The following is a 19,802-nucleotide window of genomic DNA, read 5'->3' as shown; positions in this document are numbered from 1 at the left end:
TCACCTGGATCTAGCTGATTTTGGATCCAATTGTCAAGATACCCTAAATCCCATGTATTTTTACCTTCTTTCAGTCCCGTGTGGGACCTTGTCAAAGGCCTTAGTAAAATAGATATAAATTCCATCAACTGAACTGCTTTCACTTAGACGCTTTGTCATCTCCTGAAAAGTTCAAACAGATTTGTTCGGCACCAACTCCCTCTGATAAAGCCATGCTGACTACCATTGATCAAACCTTGACTCTCTAAATGGAGATTAATTTTCTCCTTAAGAATTTTCTCCATAAGTTTCCTTACCACTAATTTGAGACTTGCTGGAATGGAGATAGATCCCTGAAAAGTAGAACCACATTAGCTGTCCCCCAGTCCTCTGGCACTGCCCCTGTGTCAGAGAGGAATTAAAAATTTAGGTCAGGATCCCTATGATTTCCTGCGTTGTCTCTCTCAGCAACCTTGGATAAAACTCATCAGGGATTTGTCCCCTTTTAAACCTGCCAAAACTTTCAAGACCTTATCACTCCCTGCATCAAACTGCTCAAGAATCTCAGTCCATCGTTCTTTCATTCTGTGCCTACATTTTCCTTTGCCTGAATAAAGAAAATATTTAACACTCCACCAATGTCCTTCATGTCCACGCACAGATTTGCCCTAATTCTTTCCCTGCTTATTCTCTTTCCCTTAATATACTTTTAGAATATCTTGGGATTCTCTCCAAACTTACCCTTTTCTTTTTCATGCCCCTAATTCTTTCTTGAGTTCACTCTGCACTTTCTATATTCCTTTAGAGCTGTAGATTTAGTGTCTTTGCACCTGCTTTATCTTCTTTTCCAGTCCTGGATATTCCTAGAATTCCAGGGTTCTCTGGGCTTGTTGCTCCTACATTTCACCGTAAAGGGAACATGTCGGGCTTGTACACTCCAATGTCTTTTGGAATGCTATCCAATGTTCCCAGTCCACATTGGCCAGGTCCTACCTTATTTTAGTAAACTCTGTCTACCCCATTCCAAAACTGTTCCTGTGGACCATCTTTTTCCTTTTCCATAACAAGCTTAAAATGCTCCCACACTGCCACCTCAAATGCCTGTCTGGTTTCGCTCCCCAGAATTAGGTCCACAGCTGCATGGTCCCTAGTAGGATCATACATTTCAAGAAATCGGCCCCTTTTTAAATCTTTTACTCTGTGATTAATATTGGAGTAGTTGAAATCCCCTAATACAGTTACCCTATTATTTTTAAACTCAACAGTGAATTGACTGCATACCTGTTCCTCAATTGCTTAAAACTGTTTGGGGGCTTGTAATAAACTCCGAACAATGTGATTGTCCTTTTTAGTCTTAAGTTGTACCCCCAAAGCCTCATTTAGTGACCCTTTCAAGATATCATCCCTCTTTACTACGTAACCTTCCTTCAACCATGTCTCTGTGATGGCATTGCATTTCCGTGTGTCAATCTGTCACAATCCTTAACTCATCTGTCTTACCTATAATACTTCTTGCATTAAAATAAAGGCCCTCCAGCATCCCTTATTGCCTTGACACAGAACATGGCTGAACTCCCTTTGCCTAGGTTCCTTTTCTAAGATATATTGCATTATTAAAAAATGAACACTGGCCACTGCCCCTGTCAAACTAATTTAAACTTCTCCCAACAGTATAGAAACCCGCCCGCAAGGATGTTGATCCTGTCCTAGTTCAGGTGCAGGCCTTCGTGCTTTTAGATGTCCCAGCTTCCTCAGAAATGGTCCAGGAATCTAAAAGCATCCCTCTTCTTCAACCATGAATCACCTATACTACTCTCGTATTTCTGTACTCACACGTGTCACGTTGGGATACTCAGAGTTTTGAGATCCTGCCTTTTAATCCAGTGCCTAACTCCTTGAACTCTTGATGCAAAGCCTCTTTCTTTATTCTACCTATTTCATTAGTACTGATGTATACCACAGCCTCCATCTTATCACCCTCCCTGAAGACACTCAGTGACATCCTTGATCCTGATAATATTACTGGTTTTGATCTGCCAACTAAGAAGCTGAACAGTTAAGGGTAAAGTTGATTCAGTTAATGTGGTTTCACTTTAATGTAGTTAAGAAAAATAGTGTATTTGTTTAACTTTTAGTTTGTTTAACATGGTCTGCTTCAGCCATCCTGTGTGGCCTGTCTGCTTTCAAGACCTTTCCTCCATTTTTCCCTCATGCACTCACTCAGTTCCTATGGTCTTTCTCTGCGTCCCACCCCACCTTCAGTCACTCTACATGATCCATGCCTTCTCTTTGTTTCCCAACCTCTGTTCTTACCTTTAAAGTTCCCATCACCATTTTTGTCCTGGTTGCTGTTGTGAACTTGTACTGAAGTCCTGAGCTCCACAGAAGTTATTTGAAGTTGGTAGTGTCTGCCACTAGATGGAGCCTGATCAGTTCCCAAGTTCTTAGTCATAGAGCTGGACAGCATGGAAACAGATCTGTCATTTGAACTTGTCCAAGCAGACCAGATATCATAAATAATCTGGTCCCATTTGCCAGCATTTGGCCCATATCCCTCTAAACCCTTCGTATTCATATACCCATACAGATGCTTTTTAAATGTTGTTGTTGTTGTACCAATCTCCATCGCTTCCTCTGGCTGCACATTCCATACAAAGCACCCTTTGTGTGAAAAGGTTGCCATGTAGGTCCCTTTTAAATCTTTCCTCTTTCACCCGAAATCTATGCTCTCTAGTTCTGGACTTCCCCACCTTGGGGAAAAGACCTTGACTATTTACTTGATCCATGAACCTCATGATTTTATAAACCTCTATAAGGTCACCCCTCAGCCTCTGAAGCTTCAGGGAAAACAGCCCCACCCTATTCAGCCTCTCCCTGTAGCTCAAATTATTTTGTGGAACTCAACAGTATCTCTAAGTAAGGATATACTATGATTACTTGAACTATTTCCTTCCTTTGGGTGGGAATGACCCTTGTTTTTGACTCATTGGGAATTAGGAGCTCTAGTTGCACCATCACCATAGTGACTACAATGGATCAGGTTGGCCGTCCACCATCGCATTTAGAATTAGTTTTTAGAAGTGGAAAGGACCATTCTGGGTAGTTGCAAGATGGAGGATGGGACAAAATTGTGGCTGTAGGAACTGCTTTTTTTGAGGTATTTTAGGTATCACAGGTGATGTCCTCGAATTCCAGGAGCAGCAATTACTATTATATGCTGTTGCGTTGTTCTGGAACTTTGGAGAAAAGAATGTCAAAACAGCAGCACTTTTAAAAGGGAGAAAGACAGACAAAAGGCAGCACATGGTCAGTGAAAGAGAGAGAGAAAGAAACCTATACTGCTAACGAACACAACAGTGAATCTGCACAGTTACTGTCTTTGCTGTTTGACTTCATGTATCTCTGGACATTGGAGTGCATCTTGGAAAATTTATCAAACAGCAAAATTCACAACTGATCTTGGAGGAACCTGTGTGGGAGTGCTCCCAGCACAGGCACAGATACGCGCAGAGTATTTAACGTGTAACCTTGCTGTAAGTTTACAGTAGTGAGTAGAGTGGGTTCTTTCTTGATTATATGCTTTATTGAAATCTGTCTTTTGATAAACTTTTAAAAATCTAACCCGTAAGTACTAAGTTAGCCTGGGGCACTTTTTTCTTTTCGAGCAAAAAGATGGTACTATTTTCTCGGACTGTAGATTGTGAAGGAGCCAAGATGGCCTTTAGTAGAGTGATATACTCCTCTTGTCAGATATGAGCTTTAGGGAGAGTTTAAATGTTACTGAGGATTATGTCAGCAGGAACTTACTTTGGATGTGATTCTTATCAGACCAAATGGATTGGTTGGACTGACAGTTAGAAGCAATGAGAAATTTACAAGAGCCAGGGGGTGTGACGGATGTCGGTTCTAGGAAGGGAGAAAAGCCGCAGATACAGTCCGATAGATGGGCTAACTCCAGGAAAGTTAGGAGAGGTAGGCAGGTAGTACAGTTTAGTGTGTGGCTATCCCCGTTTCAAACAAACATGCTGTTAAGTGGGTGATGGTCTCTCAGAGGAATGTAGCACGAACATTCTGGTATCAAGACAAGCTCTAATGAGGGGTATGTCAGATTCCAAGCGATCAATTGTGATAGGGGACTCTCTAGTCAGAGAGACACAGACATTTAAGCGGCCAGCGTTGAAAAATCAGAATAGTTTGTTACCTCCCTGGTGCTAGGATCAACTATGTCTCAGAGAGGGTGCAGAATGTTCTCAAAGGGGAGAGGCACCAACAGGAGATCATTGTACACATTGGAACCAACGACATAAAAAGGAGGTCCTCTAGGGTAGTAATATCAGGATTATTCCTGGTGCTACGAGCTAGTGAGGGTAGGAATAGGATGATAGAACAGATGAAAGCATGGCTGAGGAACTGGTGCAGGGCAGAAGGGTTCACATTTTTGGATCATTGGAATCTCTTCTGGGGTGGAAATGACCTGTACAAGAAGGGTGGATTACACCTGAATTGGAAGGGGACTAATATGCTGGCAGGGAGATTTGCTAGAGTTGCTTGGGAGGATTTAAATTAAAAGGAATATGCTGTCTCTGGACTCTCGTTATCTCATTTCTGAAGGCTTCCCTTTTTCCAGCCATCCCTTCACTTGCGAACATCTGTCCCCAATCAGCTTTTGAAAGTTCTTGCCTAATACCATCCAAATTAGCCTTCCTCCAATTTAGAACTTCAACTTTTAGATTTAGTCTATCCTTTTCCATCACTATTTTAAAACTAATAGAATTATGGTCACTGGCCCCAAATGGTCCCCCATGACACTTCAGTCACCTGCCCTGCCTTAATTCCCAAGAGTAGGTCAAGTTTTGCACCTTCTCTAGTAGGTACATCCACATATTGAATCACCACCTAAACCCTTAACACTATGGCAGTCCCAGTCTACGTTTGGGAAGTTAAAATCCCCTACCATAATCACCTATTACACTTAGAGATAATTGAAATCTCCTTATAATTTGTTTCTTAATTTCCCGCTGACTATTAGGAGGTCTACAATACAATCACAATAAGATGATCATCGCTTTCTTATTTCCACCCAATTAACTTCCCTGGATGTATTCCCGGGAATATCCTTACTCAATACAGCTTTATTGCTATCCCTTACCAAAATTATCACTCCCCCTCCACTCTTGCACCCCACCCCCTTTCTATAGCATTTGTATCCTGGAACATTAAACTGTTAGTCCTGTCCATCCCTGAGCCATGTTTCTGTAATTGCTGTCCATCCCATGTTCCTAACCATGCCAAGTTCATCTGCCTTCCCTATTAGACCTCTTGCATTGAAGTAAATGCAGTTTAATTTATCAGTCCTACCTTGTTCTCTGCTGTGGTCCTGCCTGCCCTGACGTTTTGACTCGCTCCTTTTCCCAACTGTACCAGTCTCAGATTGATATCTATATTAGAGAGGAGGAGGTGCTGGATGTCTTGAAATGCATAAAAGTAGATAAATCCCCAGGACCTGATCAGGTGTACCCCAGAACTCTGTGGGAAGCTAGGGAAGTAATTGCTGGGTTCCTTGCTGAGATATTTGTATCAACAATAGTCACAGGTGAGGTGCCAGAAGACTGGAGCTTGGCTAATGTGGTGCCACTGTTTAAGAAAGGCGGTAAGGAAAAGCCAGGAAACTATAACCAGTGAGCCTGATGTCGGTGGTGGGCAAGTTGTTGGAGGAAATCCTGAGGGACAGGATGTACATGTATTTGGAAAGGCAAGGACTGATTTAGGATAGTCAACATGGGAAATCATGTCTCACAAACCTGATTGAGTTTTTTGAAGAAGTAACGAAGAGGAATAATGAGGGCAGAGTGGTAGATGTGATCTATATGGACTTCAGTAAGGCTTTTGACAAGGTTCCCCATGGGAGACTGGTTAGCAAGGTTAGATCTCATAGAATACTGGAAGAACTTGCCATTTGGAACTGGTTTGAAGGTAGAAGACAGGGTAGGTGTGGAGGGTTGCTTTTCAGACTGGACCGGTGGAGTGCCACAAGGATCTGTGCTGAGTCCACTACTTTTTGTCATTTAAATTCATGATTTGGATGTGACAATAGGAGATATGGTTAGAAAGTTTGCAAATGACACCAAAATTGGAGGTGTAGTGGACAGCGAAGAAGGTTACCTCGGACTACAACGGGATCTTGATCAGAAAGGCCAATGGGCAGAAGAGTGGCAGATGTAGTTTAATTTAGGTAAATATGAAGTGTTGCATTTTGCAAAGGCAATTCAGGGCAGGGCTTACACAGTTAATGGTAAGGTCCTAGGGAGTATTGCTAAACAATTGGAAATGCAAGAAAATGGGGTGCGGCGCCACCTGGTAGTGTAGCCAAGCGGTCTAAGGTGCTCGATTCAGGTTCCAGTCTCGAACGGGGTGTGGGTTCGAATCCCACCGTTGCCTTTGTGGGCAGCACGGTGGCACAGTGGTTAGCACTGCTGCCTCACAGCACCAGAGACCCGGGTTCAATTCCCACCTCAGGCGACTGACTGTGTGGAGTTTGCACATTCTCCCCGTGTCTGCGTGGGTTTCCTCTGGGTGCTCCGGTTTCCTCCCACGTCCAAAGATGTGCTGGTCAGGTGAATTGGCCATGCTAAATTGCCAGTAGTGTTAGGTAAGGGGTAAATGTCGGGGTATGGGTGGGTTGCGCTTCGGCGGGTCGGTGTGGATTTGTTGGGCCGAAGTAATCTAATCTAATCTAAAAGAGACTCGAGTGCAGGTTCATAGTTCCTTAAAAGTAGAGTCGTAGGTAGATAGGATAGTGAAGAAGGCTTTTTCGTATGTTTTCCTGTATTGGTCAGAATATTAAATATAGGAGTTGCAGGTCATTTTGTGGCTGTACAGGACATTGGCAAGGCAACTTTTGGAATATTGCGTGCAGTTCTGGTTTCCTTTCTATCGGAAGGATGTTGTGAAACTTGAAAGGGTTCAGAAAAGATTTACAAGGATGTTGCCAGGGTTGGAGGATTTGATCCATAAGGAGAGGCTGAACAGGCTGGGGCTGTTTACCCTGGAGTGTCAGAGGCTGAGGGGTGACCTTAAAGAGGTTTATAAAATCATGAGGGACATGGATAGGGTAAAACAGACAAGGTCTTTTTCCTGGGGTTGGGGAGTCCACAACTGGAGGGCATAGGTTTAGGGTGAGAGGGTATAGATTTAAAAGGGACCTAAAGAGCAACTTTCTCACACAGAGGATGGTGCATGTATGGAATGAGCTGCCAGAGGAAGTGGTGGAAGTTGGTACAATTACAACATTTAAAAGGCATCTGGGTGGATATATGAATAGGAAGGGCTTAGAGGGATATGTGCTAAGTGCTGACACATGGGATGAGATTAGGTTAGGATATCTGGTCGGCATGGACGAGTTGGACTGAATGTTTTTTTTCTGTGCTGTACATCTCTGTGACTCCATGACTGTGGATGCTTTAAATCACAAACAAAAACAGAAGTTGCTGGTAAAGCTCAGCAGGTCTGGCAGCATCTGTGAAGAGAAATCAGGGTTAATGTTTGGAGTCCGGTGCCCCTTCCTTAGAAGGGGCTGAGTTCTGAGGAAGGGCCGCTGGACCCAAACCATTCCTGACGAAGGGTTTATGCCCGAAACATCGATTCTCTTGCTTCTCGAATGCTGCCTGACCTGCTATGCTTTTCCAGCGCCACACTCTCAACTCTAATCTCTAGCATCTGCAGTCCTCGCGTTCTCCCAGTCTTGTTCCTATTGCATATTTCCTTGTGTTCTTTTAGTTTCATGTATTTTTGCATTTCAGTTGTATACTAGGCTAATCAAACAGAAGTTTTCATTATACCAATGAAATGGGCTTTAAGTGCAACACAATCGATTTCTATTTGCCAGTGTTTGTGGTACTCAATTTTGTTTCAGTATCTTTTTTAAAAAAGATTAAGTCAAATGTTAAACAGAATAGCTCTTTATGCTCATTTTTCTTAACAGGAAAGAACTTGATGTTTGTTGTTCTGCGTGATGGTACAGGATTTCTTCAATGTGTCTTCAGTGATGAGTTGGTAATGTTTTAATTTCAGTCTTTCATGTGCAATTTATGGAACATTCAATCTTTGTTCTTCTTAGTGTGAGAATGCCAATGGTGGTCCACATTTTTGTTGCTGCTGTCTTCTGTGGACTTAGCACTGATAGCAGACTTTGCACAATGCAGAATTTTAGGCTGAGGTTGAAATAACTTTTAGCTTCATGTTAAAATCTTAAGTAATTTTCAGTTCTTTCTCTGTTCATATTCAAGTTGTTTGAACCATTTAGATTCTTATTTCAATGTAAGGTATACCCTAACTATCTTCTCTTTATTTCAGTGTCAGTGCTACAATGGACTGGTACTATCGACCGAGAGCTCCATTGCAGTTTATGGAACCTTAAACATTGTGCCAGAAGGCAAGATGGTAAAGATATTTTTAATTGGGAAATGTGAAAGGACAAATTATTCTACCTTTTTCAGTTGGGGTCTTTTTCCAAAGTGCTTATTTCCAATTTCCTATCATATAAGCACTTGCTTCATTTTAAGTGGCTAGAAGGATGGAAGTTATGAAATTTAGTGTGTTTTAAATATTAATAGAGAAAATATGACATGAAAATTCCAACAAGTGACATAAACAATGTAAATTGTAGGGGGGAGTAAGACCTCAAAAATTTTTTTGTAGGTGCGTTTTCTTAGCTGTCGACTAAAGAGATGTTGCAGTCAATGGGCCTTAACAGACCTAAGCTATAAGAGCAGAAACTGGCCATTTGGTCTATCAAGTCTGCTCTGCCAATCGGTGAGGTAATGTTTGATCTAATAATCCTCATTCCACTTTCCTGCCTTTTCTCTATCGCCCTTCATTCCCATACTTATCAAAAATCTTGGCCTTGAATATACTTAATGGCCCAGCTCTGCAGTTCCCTGTGGTGAAGAATTCAACAGATTCATTACCCTGTCAGAATAAATTCCTCTTAATTTCCAACATAAGTGGGCACCTTCTAACTCTGAGATTATTCCCTCTGGCTGTGGACTCTCTCAGAAGAGAAACAATCTCTTTGCCCTGTGGAACGTCCTCTGGATCTTGCATGTTTCAGTAAGATCACCCATCATTGTTCTCACTCCAATGAGTCAAGGCCCAACCAACTCAACTCCTTAAAGTCCACCCATGCCTGGGAGAAACTAAGTGAACTTTTTCTGGATTTCTTCCAGTTTCCTTAGATAAAGAACCTACACTGTTTACAATATTCTAAGTGTGGTTTAACTAATGCATTATATCGCCTTTCATGCATGGTATCTTTAGAAGGTATAAAATGCAATTGTTATGATCTCAGCTGATGATGCTAGAGGATAATCTGACACTCAAGTGAAACCTAGATTGATTTTTAAAAAGTTTAGTTAGTTAACGTGTTTAGTCACTGAGATATATTCACAAAGTTTCTTTAATAACAAAGCAGAAGTTCATTGCATAAAAGAAATCAGAAATACCAGTTAGAAAGGTCTCAAAATACATTAAAACAATATTTCAACCTGTTCCCAACACTATCCATTGCAAAGACTCCAGTCCAGTAAAATTACATCCCTCTCTCGACTCTTTGCTGTGTAACTGGTACCTTATGGTTTCTTTGCTGTGGATTGTGTAGATAATCCACTGAGTCCTTTCCAAGTCTGCAATGTGAAGTTTTCATAAGTCTGAGAGCCTAATCTTTTGCAACTCTAATAACTTGCTGATTTCTCCCAAACTCTTCTGATTTGGAAGTTTTCCAAACTAATACCTTCCCCTGAAGTGGGCAGAGAGATCTGGGAGTGCAGGTCCATTGTACCCTGAAGGTTGCTGCACAGGTGGATAGAGTGGTCAAGAAGGCATATAGTATGCTTGCCTTCATTGGGCAGGGTATGAGTATAAGAGCTGGCAAGTCATGCTAAAATTGTACAAGACTTTGGTTCGGCGGCATTTAGAATACTGTGTACAGTTCTGGTCTTCACATTACTAAAAGGATGTGGACGCTTTGGAGAGGGTGCAGAGAAGGTTTGCGAGGATGTTGCCTGGTATGGAAGGTGCTAGCTATGAAGGGAGGTTAGGTTTGTTTTCATTGTTTTCATTAGAAAAAAGATTGAGCGGGGACCTGACTGAGGCTTACAAAATCGTGACAGGTATAGACAGGGTGGATAGAGACGAGCTTTTTCCCCAGGGTGAAGGATTCAATAATGAGACGTCACGCTTTCAAGGTGAGAGGTGGAAAGTTTCAGGGGGATACACATGGCAAGTACTTCACACAGAGGATGGTGGGTGTCTGGAACACATTGCCAGCAGAGGTGATAGAGGCAGGCATGGTAGATTCATTTAAGATGCGTCTGGACAGATGCATGAATAGATGGGGAGCAGAGGGATACAGATGCTTAGGAATTGGGTGACAGGTTTAGACAGTAGATTTGGATCGGCTTAGGCTTGGAGGGCCGAAGGGCCTGTGCCTGGGCTGTAAATTTCTTTGTTCTTTGCATGAATGGATTATCAGTGTGCCGTTCACACTTGTCAAGATGTCCCAAGCTTCACAAGGTGCTGCAAAAAAATGTGTGGAGAAAGAAATGCTTTTTTTTTAATTTTAGAAACTTATTAGATAATTTAGTCTTAGGCAACTTTTCTAGTTCTGAACTGAGCATTTTGATTGTTAAATTAATTTTTACTAACAGGTGAGTACTTTTCAATGTCACCCATTGTTTCCAAAATGCTTTGGGATCTCCAAATATGTAAGTTTTCCATCCTATTCGATCAAACTGCATGATGGAGAGTAATGGCTTGGCTGAGAAATGGAAAATTTTTGTCAGTCGGTACTTGATATGCTTGGTTTCACATGTCTTTTTTAGGCTCCAGGAGGGCATGAATTGATTTGTGATTACTGGGAGCTCATTGGTTTAGCTCCAGCAGGGGGTGCAGACAACTTGCTGAATGAAGAATCTGATGTAGATGTGCAGCTCAACAACCGTCACATGATGCTTAGAGGAGAGAACTTGTCCAAAATCTTCAAAGTGCGCTCTGCTCTGGTGCAGTGCTTTCGGGACCACTACTTTGACAATGGCTACTTTGAAGTATGTTTTTTTCCCCATGTGTCTTACATGCTTTATTTGGAATTGTTGCAAGTGTCTAAAATTTCATTTAATCATTTGAATTAGGATGCTGAAAGATGATTTCACTGTTTTGAGGGTCAACGTTTGCATGCTATATAACTGTGAACAATTCCAGAGCGTAATGTGTGAGATTTATTCTTTAGTACCAGACAGTTGTGAGGTTCATGTTTTTTGTTGATTTCATTAATAGAATAATAACAAAGTTTATGATGCGGTCATAATTTATTTACTTTTGATAATACAAATAAAAAGCAAGAGACTGGAGTGTTAATTTGCAAAACTATTAGTTTGAAACATAACTAGGCTGAAGTACTACTTCATTTTGCTTTTCCTTCTTTCCACTGCCTCTTGAGGGAGGGGGAGGCTGTTCCCTTCTCAGTCTTTTTAATTGATGTGTCATCTGCCTCATATCTATTAAGCTTTTCTATTGATGGTTACTCAGTTTGTCAATCAATTCTGAAGGGGACTGTGTATGAAAGCTTCGTGTAACATCATCTGGATTGTTATGTACCTCCACCAGCCATGCTTTGTTCAAATGAGAATGTTACAGAAAATGCTGTTTCTGGATTTGGCTGTCACTGCAAACCTTGCAGAATTGAATGTGTACTGGATTGTTCCAGCACATGTTTCTCATGGTTATATTATTAGAGTTTGCCACATATGATCAATATAAGCAGGTACAGTGAACCAATAAGGAAGAGAGATGGTTATTTTTTCCTTTGCAAACGTGATAATAATTTTGTGAATTTCACATCTCTCTCACAGGTCACCCCACCCACTCTGGTCCAAACACAGGTTGAGGGAGGTTCTACACTATTTAAGCTGAATTATTTTGGTGAAGAAGCATTCCTGACACAGTCCTCTCAGTTATATCTGGAGACTTGTATCCCATCCCTTGGAGATGTTTTCTGTGTTGCTCAGTCTTACCGTGCTGAGCAGTCTCGGACACGCAGACATCTTGCAGAGTTAGTACTCTTTTTTTTTTCATACATTAGCTACTAACTGGTATTATCACTTATTCTAAACCAAAGACTGTGGGATATAAAGCCCATTCAAATGATGCAAGTACAATTTATGTCAAGGTGAAGCCAGAAGCTGACTCTATACACTTAGTGTAAAGACTCTGGCATTACTCAAATACAGAGTCTGACTAATCTCCAACATTAATGTAGCACCTTCACGCTATATAATGTCTTTGATAAAATAGACTGAAAAAAATGTGTTCGATTTTTATTAGTGTTAATATTGGATACTAGTCATATTATTCCCATGGTTTTTACCATTTTTTGTGAATGCTGAATTGCAGTTAACATTGCAAAAGCAATTTAGATTCCTCGGTGCTATGCTGGGCTGAATTGAACCTCAAAATCAAGGGCACTTACTCTGAATCACCTTGATATTTGGCACAAGGCTCTGGTGAGATATCACAAAACGCTACTCACTTTTAAATTTACCTGACGTGAAGGACACTAATAAAACTGAATTAATGATGATTAATGAGTAGGGTCTCCAATAGCTGTATCATATTTGACATAGAAGATGATGTTTGTGGTTTTGAAGATCAATTGCCTCTGCCTGGGACAATTACTACAGATCATCCTAAGGGCAAGGATATTGAAGTAGGTGTTTGGTACACTTGCCTTTATTGGTCAGTGCATTGAGTATAGGAGTTGGGAGGTTATGTTGCAGCTGTACAGGACATTGGTGAGACCACTTTTGGAATACTATGTTCAATTCTTGTCTCCCTGCTATAGGAAAGATGTTGTGAAACTTGAAAGGGTTCAGAAAAGATTTACAAGGATGTTGCCAGGGTTGGAGAGTTTGAGCTATAGGGAGAGGCTGAATAGGCTGAGGCTATTTTTCCTAGAGTGTCAGGGGATGAGGGGGAACTTTATAGAGGTTTATAAAATCATGAGGGACATGGATAGTGCAAATCTTTTTCCCAGGTTGGGGCAGGGGGTGGTCCCAAACTAGAGGGCACAGGTTTAAGGTGAGAGGGGAAAGATTTAAAAGGACCTAAGGGCAACTATTTCATTCAGAGGGTGGTGCGTGTGTGGAATAAGCTGCCAGAGGAAGTGGTGGATGCTGGTACAATTTAAAAGGCTTAGGATGGGTACATAAATAGGAAGGGTTGAGAGGAATATAGGCCAAGTGCTGGCAAATAGGACGAGATTAATTTAGGATATCTGGTCGGCACGGACGAGTTGAACCGAAGGGTCTGTTTCTGTGTATAACTCTGATTCTGAAACCAAGTCCTCTGAGCTGTGGTATCTCAAGTGACAGCTTTTTCCAAATCTACTCATAATATCCGTAACATTAGCCAGTTGACTGAACATAAATTGATAATTGAAGGAAACTTCCATGCTATTTGTACATGTATTCCTGGCTAAACATGTCAACTGTTGGAAGAATTGTAAACCTCTGAGAATTAAATCACAAAGTGTAAATATTTTTGTTGAATTTTCAAGGTACTCTCATGTTGAGGCAGAGTGTCCATTTATTACTTTTGATGAGCTTCTCAACCGTTTGGAATTCCTTGTCTGTGATGTAGTTGAACGCATTTTGAAGTCTCCTTATCAGGACCTTGTGCGTGAGCTGAACCCGGTAAGTAAACTTGTAAACCCGTAAGTAAACTTGTAAGCAAACATTTTGTCCTGCCAGTACTCTATTCAACTGTATTTCAAAGAATTTTATAATGACATGAATTAAAATAAGCTTTTAAGAAAAGTGCGTTTTTTCAAAATTATCTGACCTTACATGAAAATTTCTATTCTTTTGATCCCTTTCCTTCTGTTCAATTTTTCAAATTAGAATTTCCAGCCTCCTCAACGCCCTTTCAAAAGAATGAATTACACAGATGCTATCACGTGGCTCAAAGAACACGATATCAAGAAAGATGATGGAACTTTCTATGAATTTGGAGAAGTAAGTGTTTTTTTCTGGAGTTGGACAACTTTGTCATTATATAGCACTCATCCGTTCTCAATGTGCAAGTGTTGAGACAGTAAGTCTTTAAAGCACATGTATCATATATGTAAACGCCTATGTGTTGTGGCATCCTTATTGAAGAACTGTTGCTGAATTTGTGGGCCCTTGTGGGTATCTTCTGCTTGAAATTTCATTTTTTTCTTCCAACCTTACTCATGGACAAATTAATGTAGAAATATTTATATTTAAATCTTATTTGCTAAACTGCTGGCAAATATAATCTAGGGTAAAGAAAAGTCAGAGTCCAGTGCTGTTTTCATCTTCTGCTGAATTGGATACATTGATCTACATTGTCACAATGAACATTTCTCCTGTTAACTGATTACTTGGATTCACAAATTATTAGATTATGATCACCCAAAATGGAACAAATAGGAATACAGAATGCAGAATGTTAGCTTTTTGAGACCTTTACTCCCCTGATATAATGTTCTCTTAAAATTATTCTATACTAAGAATTGCAAACCTATTTATATAAACATACATATATTTTTCTGATATGTTATTGGATGGTGCAAGAGAGAAACCTTTGACTGATATTTTTTCTCTGACGGTTCAAAACCTACCGTAACAAATTGCAAAAGCTAGATCAATAAAATTTAGTTATTTGTGAGCTAACACCAGGAATTTGCCATGCAAGCAACTGGATTGTTGTTAAAAACACAATTGGTTAGCTTGTGTCCTTCAGAGGTGGGAACCTATCACTTGAGTTCAGCCTGTGTTACATATTTTCATCTTAAGATGACATGACTGATTCTGGTAAAGGGTAATGAATATTTCCCCATGTGGTCCACATTTCAGGATTTTTTTTTGTTAAAAAGAAGTACGTGATCTTTAGACAGATGAAGCAACTTTTTTTTATTTTTAAAACTTGTACTTCATTTGTGTAGTTCAGGGCAATTTTACTATTCTAGTTGAGCCTAAGTTGCTTTTGCTCTTCCTGAAGTGCAGTTAAGTTACAGTTTCTGACTTTTCTATTAACCTAGACTTTCTTTTCTAGTCCAATAGAAAAGCATTTGAATGATCTGTACGTCTATGCAAATATTCAAGTTGCTTTCATAGAAGTCTATTACCGGTGTGGCCTGGTGGCTCAGTGGTTAGCTCTGTTGCCTCACAGTGCCAGGGACCTGGGTTAGATTCCAGCCTTGGATGACTGTGTGAGGTTTGCACGTTATCTCTGTGTCTGTGTGGGTTTCCTAGGGTAAATAGACAATGTCTTTTCCTGGATTGGGGGAGTCCAGAACTAGAGGGCACAGGTTTAGAGTGAGAGGGGAAAAATTTAAAAGAGACCTAAGGGACAAGGGCAAATTTTCCACAGAGGATGGTGCATGCATGGAATAAGCTGCCAGAGGAGGTGATGGAGGCTGGTACAATTCCAACATTTAAAAGGCATCTGAATGGGTTTACGAATAGGAAGGGTTTAGAGGGATATGCGCCAAGTGCTGGCAAATGGGATTAGGTTAGGATATCTGGTTGGCATGGACAAGTTGAACCAAAGGGTCTGTTTCCAAATTGCTCATAGTGTCCAGGGATGTGGAGGGTTGGTGGATTAGCCATGAGAAATGCGGGGCTACAAGGATTGGATAGAAGTTGGGTCTGGGTGAGATGCTCTTCAGAGAGTTAGTGTGGACTTGATGGGCCGAATGGCCTGCTTCCACACTGGAGGGATTCGATGATTCTGTTAATACTTCTGATGGACTGAACTTTTTGCTTTCTGTCACAGGATATCCCAGAGGCTCCAGAGAGACTAATGACTGATGCAATCAATGAACCTATACTACTGTGTCGTTTTCCCACTGAGATCAAATCCTTCTACATGCAGCGTTGCCCAGAGGATCGTCGGCTTACTGAATCTGTGAGAGTATTTTCGGTTTCATTGATGTCAAGTAACTGTGGATCTGCATTTGAAGCTCATCCCACAATGACTTTGGTTAACTGACGATCAAAATATACTTGAGATGTTACACTTCCGTGACATTTTTTGTCAATCAAGAATGATATAGTATTTTTAAGATGTCAGCATTTAAAATAGTACAAAATCCTTCACAAAAATGTATGGAAACTCCAAAGGGAAGTCCAAGAAGTAGAAATTGAGAGAGGTGACCAACAACTTGGTTAAAGAGCTAGGCTTTATGGAAAATAGAGAACTGAAGGGGTTTGTAAGAATTCTGAGCTTTGGGACCTACTGTCATTAATGATGAAACGAGAGTGTTTGTGTGGGAAGTGAGACTAAGAGGATGAAAAGCTTTAGCTTTGAAGGGAGAAGGGGTTTTCAGTAATACATGAAGCAAGGCCATGGAGAGATTTGCAAACAAGGGTAAAAATTTTAAGATTAAGTCACCAGCAGACGAGGATCGAATTGAATAGCAAAGATGGCGATAAGGAGAAAATGTGAGTTGAATCTGGGTAGTAAAGTTTGAATGAGCCACCGTGGATGATGAGGTCTTGATAGGAAAGGACAGGAGACAAAAGTACTAAAGAAGGTTTTGGTAGCTAAATAGAGATGTACCGTTTGGAAACAGACCCTTTGGTCCAACTTGTCCATGCCAACCAGATATCCTAACCTAATCCCATTTGCCAGCACTTGGCGCATATCCCTCTAAACCCTTCCTATTCGTAAACCCATTCAGATGCCTTTTAAATGTTGGAATTGTACCAGCCTCCATCACCTCCTCTGGCAGCTTATTCCATGCATGCACCATCCTCTGTGGAAAATTTGTCCCTTAGGTCCCTTTTAAATTTTTCCCCTCTCACCCGAAACCTGTGCCCTCTAGTTCTGGACTCCCCCAACCCAGGAAAAGACATTGTCTATTTACCCTATTCATGTCCCTTTTGATTTTATGAACAAAATGTGGGCTTATTGAGATGGGTTTTCTGGAGTTTAAGCGATAATTCATCCAGCAGGAAATCATTTAAAATCCCCAACCTGAAGAAAGGTAGCAGATGTACACAGATAGCAGTAGATTACTCAGGCTACATTACAGAAATGATGCATAGGACATGATTGATTCACTACAATGATGACAATTTTATAAGGCATTTAATTTAGCTTCTTTGGAATTTTTTTTTATTTGTTCTTTTTCCCTTTCCTCCACGGGGAAATATTTGTTCAAGGAATGTCAATTTCCTTTTGATTGTTCAACTGAGTGACAATTCTTTGTATTTGAAATTAGTCAGTGTGAACATGATTCTATCTTCGTCCACTTGCTGTGCATATGCACTGTTAAGCAATTGTTGCTGTACACAATTTACCATTGTATACAGATAGAATCTGGAACTTTGACTTTTTTAAAATGTTATTTTCCTCGTCAATTTTTATGTTTGTTTTGTTCTCCTAGTTGAATTTGTTTTATCTGGGATCTAACAGTTTGAGCATGTGGTTTTCTTCTTTGTATGACTTAGTAACACTGTGCAGTGCATTTTCCCCCTGACAAAAAGTGAAGAAATGTATTTGTGTATGTTGTAATAATGCCAAGATGTCAAGGCATTTTAAGCTCACCAAAGAGCTCTAACTTGCATGAAACTACTGTCAGTAACTTTGGAAGTAGATTGTTGCAAGTTCAAGGATCTGGACAGGTTTTGTCAGATCATGACATGCTACAAAGAAACTGGATTTGGTTCACGGTCTATTTTTCTGGTTGGTCTCCATCAGCCTCATAGCTAGGTGATTACCATTTGTCTTTTAACTCTGGGTGAGAAGGCATAAGACATTGATCACCACTGAGTAACTCAAAACAGAGAGCAATGTAGATGTGGAATGGTGATTAATTGACTCATTGAGTTTCTCCTGCCCACAAGAGTTTACATTAGTGGTTCATGAATGAAAATTGGTTACTTCACTGAAGTTTAACCAGGTTATTGATGTTTGCAAAACTCGTACCCAGGCTTTGTTAGAACACAAACAATATTAAGCTTAATGGTAGTTCCCTATAGTTTATACGCACAAGCATGGAGCTGGAGTCAGCTATTCAGGCCTCTGAACCTGCCCTGCTGCTTTTTAAAAAGTCATGTTATAGCCTCAAATTCACATTCCTGCTATCCCTGATAACTTTTCACGCAACCCCTCCCAATTCTTACCATGAATCTAGCTGCCTCTGTCGTAAAAATGTTAAAGATTCCCTTCCTGAAAAGGCACTGACGGTGTGAGAAAAATTTTGGTCTCATCCCCTCCATTTTAAATGGGTGACCCTGTATTTTTAATAAGTGGCCCCTAGATCTAGATTCTCCCTTCAGAGGAAACATCCTCTTGACCAGTGATTATAATAGTAAATTGTTTTACCTGTAGTTGTTAAAGGCGAATCAGTTCAAGTCCAAGTTTGTTGTAGGAATTCGGTGGACTAGGTCTAGGTCAGAACTGGACATAGTGTGACCTAACTAATGTCTTATATACCACTATGATAACCTGTTTGTTCTTGTATTCAATACCTCAGCTAAAAGGCAAGTATCCAATGTAGTAGCTTTGTAACCACTTTATCCTCATCCTGTTGCTTTCTATGGACATACACACCAAGATTTCTGTGATTCTCTGTACTGCCTCAGGTGTGACCATTCATCATGTACTCTCTTGCCTTGTTAATCTTCACAGGATGTAACTCCTTGCACTTTTCAGGATTAAATTCCATTTGCCATTGTTCTATGCATTTAACCAGTCTGTCCTGGTCTATCATCTTGTCGCCTAAGGTTTTCTTCATTGCTATTTACCATGGCACCAATTTTTGTGTCATCTGAGAATCAAATTGCCTATATTCATGTCCAGATTATTAATATATAATACAAAAAGGAAGGGACCCAGTACCAAATCCTACAGTATGCCATTAGACGCAGGCTGCTGAGCATGGTCTAAGTCACAAAAACAGTCTTTGACCACCACCACCAGATATAGATTGCATCCAAGACACTACTATCATTCACAAATCTTTCTCCTCTACAAAAATCTTAAACTTGTGACACATGAAAAACACATACTGCCCATCCTTGGTTAGTCCTTGCCTGTTCAAATGTAGGAGAAAGTGAGGTCTGCAGATGCTGGAGATCAAAGTTGAAACTTTATTGCTGGAACAGCACAGCAGGTCAGGCAGCATCCAGGGAACAGGAGATTCGACGTTTCGGGCACAGGCCCTTCTTCAGGATTCCTGATGAAGGGCTTATGCCCGAAACGCGATTCTCCTACTCCTCTGATTCTGCCTGACCTGCTGTGCTTTTCCAGCACCACACTCTCGACCCTGATCTCCAGCATCTGTAGTCCTCACTTCCTCCCTGTGGATTTTATCCAATTTTAAGCCCACTAAAACTGCAAATACCTCTTCCTTCTCAATAGTAATTTAAGTTTATTACACCCTCTGGTTTCTTTGCCGACGTCATTCTTCTCTATTGTAAGTACAGATATCATCATTTAAAACCTCACCTACATCTTTTAGTTCCACTGTCAATTTGCAACTTAGGAATTTTCTTTTATCTGCTACAGATTTCTTCTATCTCCTTCTTCATTTTCCTTTTTTTTAAACAGTAATCCCCTACATTTTTTATTTGCCTCTAGAGTTCTGGTATGAAAAGCCTTCAGTGGTGCTGGAAGAGCGCAGCAGTTCAGGCAGCATCCAAGGAGCAGCGAAATCGACGTTTCGGGCAAAAGCCACCTTGGATGCTGCCTAAACTGCTGTGCTCTTCCAGCACCACTAATCCAGAATCTGGTTTCCAGCA

The 19,802-nt window shown here is 40.7% G+C and overlaps 1 protein-coding gene across 1 annotated transcript in view; it reads left to right on the top strand.

The window, feature by feature from the left end:
• nars1 (asparaginyl-tRNA synthetase 1) overlaps positions 1–19,802 on the top strand; it is a 47,507-nt gene that overhangs the window by 22,788 nt on the left and 4,917 nt on the right. Inside the window, exons 7-13 of the mRNA XM_043676047.1 lie at positions 7,961–8,031; positions 8,332–8,418; positions 10,857–11,078; positions 11,883–12,082; positions 13,586–13,721; positions 13,929–14,042; positions 15,829–15,960. Of these exons, the coding sequence (XP_043531982.1) occupies positions 7,961–8,031; positions 8,332–8,418; positions 10,857–11,078; positions 11,883–12,082; positions 13,586–13,721; positions 13,929–14,042; positions 15,829–15,960 (962 nt within the window). The remainder of the gene's footprint in view (positions 1–7,960; positions 8,032–8,331; positions 8,419–10,856; positions 11,079–11,882; positions 12,083–13,585; positions 13,722–13,928; positions 14,043–15,828; positions 15,961–19,802) is intronic.

Source organism: Chiloscyllium plagiosum, chromosome 1 (assembly GCF_004010195.1).
Source record: "Chiloscyllium plagiosum isolate BGI_BamShark_2017 chromosome 1, ASM401019v2, whole genome shotgun sequence".
In the NCBI taxonomy this organism is placed as follows: domain Eukaryota; kingdom Metazoa; phylum Chordata; class Chondrichthyes; order Orectolobiformes; family Hemiscylliidae; genus Chiloscyllium; species Chiloscyllium plagiosum.
The sequence above is the reverse complement of the archived record's forward strand: the minus strand, read 5'-3'. Positions and strand labels throughout refer to the sequence as shown.